This window comes from Amphimedon queenslandica, unplaced genomic scaffold, assembly GCF_000090795.2.
Source record: "Amphimedon queenslandica unplaced genomic scaffold, v1.1 AMPQUscaffold_3286_Cont24717, whole genome shotgun sequence".
Taxonomy (NCBI): Eukaryota; Metazoa; Porifera; class Demospongiae; order Haplosclerida; family Niphatidae; genus Amphimedon; species Amphimedon queenslandica.
Genome location: NW_003556384.1, coordinates 1 through 1,390, shown reverse-complemented (window position 1 = coordinate 1,390; position 1,390 = coordinate 1). Strand labels below are relative to the sequence as shown.

The window sequence follows — 1,390 nt, the reverse complement described above, 5'->3', positions numbered from 1 at the left end:
TCACCTTTTTAATGCAATTATGCGTGGGTGGTATGTTATTAATTAACTGCTGGTTAATTAACCAGTAGTTATAAACTAAAGGGCGAATGAAGAGGGCTACAACAAGGAGAGATAAGGCGAGAGAAAGAGGGAGGGAAAGAAGCTCAGAAATGCTCGGGTTCCGTTATCTGAGCGACGAGAAGCTTCAAGGACTGAGCCACTACAAGGTAAGAAGGGCTAGATTGGGCGTGGCAGCTAGCTAGACCAAAAACCATAAATTGTGTAAACCACATCATTGTATTGACTCAAGTTCTGGCCCACACCTCCATACATTCATAGTTGCATACATAGCAACAGGATAATACACATCACACTACAGGACTTTAGTAATCTTCCTTGGGTTTACCTGCTCTGTACTGAGTACTGATAATTTACTTTCTTTATCCCTCTCTCTCTCTCTATTTAATTTTTAATTTCTCTTTCTTTTCTCTATCATATTGCATACACATGTTTAGTATAGTTGTATTGAGACGAATCCTCTTACGATTTATTTCTTCCAGCCGTGGTGGAAGACAGTAGTCAAGGTAACAATAGTAATAATAATAATAATAATAATAATAATAATAATAATAATAATAATAATAATAATAATAATAATAATAATAATAATAATAATAATAATAATAATAATAATAATAATAATAATAATGGGTCACTGTATTTTAATTATTATTGTATTTCTTAGTGTAGACCTTTATCTTTTTTATAATAATAACTAAGGTCCATTTGTGTTCACCTGAGCCCTCATTTTCTTGCAATAACTTTTAACTTACAAGTTCTATTGTAAAAATAAACATACCAGTGCATTCCTCTCCTTTTGCCGCATCTATTGTACTACTTAAGAAGCAGCTGTAGCTCTTTAACTCCAAGTTGACTGTATACCCATGCAGAAAGTACAGCCATACTTTTCACAATATTATTGCATTGTGTTAATTATTGGGTGGGGTTTCTAATCACTTCCTGGGCTAAGGTGAATGTAAATGGACTATAATGATGATGATGATGATGATGATGATGATAATAAATTAATTACTTTTATCCCTTTCTTTCTCTCTCCCTTTCTCTCCCCTAGCTAGTACCATTATGGGTTGCTCCCAATCTCCTCACCCTCGTCGGCTTCCTGTTTCACTTCTCGATATTCCTTTTATTCTGTTTTTATGATTATAGTTTCTTTGCTACGGGTGCATCACTAGCTGGACGCATCCCAGTTTGGGTGTGGTTTTATTCAGCCGTCGCCCACTTCACTGGTCATACACTGGACGGTATCGATGGTAAACAGGCCAGACGAACTAACAGTAGCTCACCTCTTGGTATGGGTACATGTACATATGTGTATCACTGTATAATGGTC

At 35.8% G+C, this 1,390-nt stretch overlaps 1 protein-coding gene across 1 annotated transcript; it reads left to right on the top strand.

Annotated features, from left to right (window-relative positions):
* Nucleotides 1–75: 75 nt before the first annotated feature.
* LOC105316219 (ethanolaminephosphotransferase 1-like) lies at nucleotides 76–1,355 on the top strand (the record flags this gene model as incomplete). The annotated part of the gene is made up of 3 exons (XM_011411038.2): nucleotides 76–206; nucleotides 495–563; nucleotides 1,112–1,355. Coding segments are annotated over exons 1-3 (433 nt in total), but the record flags the coding sequence as incomplete, so codon positions are not given.
* Between the last annotated feature and the right edge of the window lie 35 nt (nucleotides 1,356–1,390).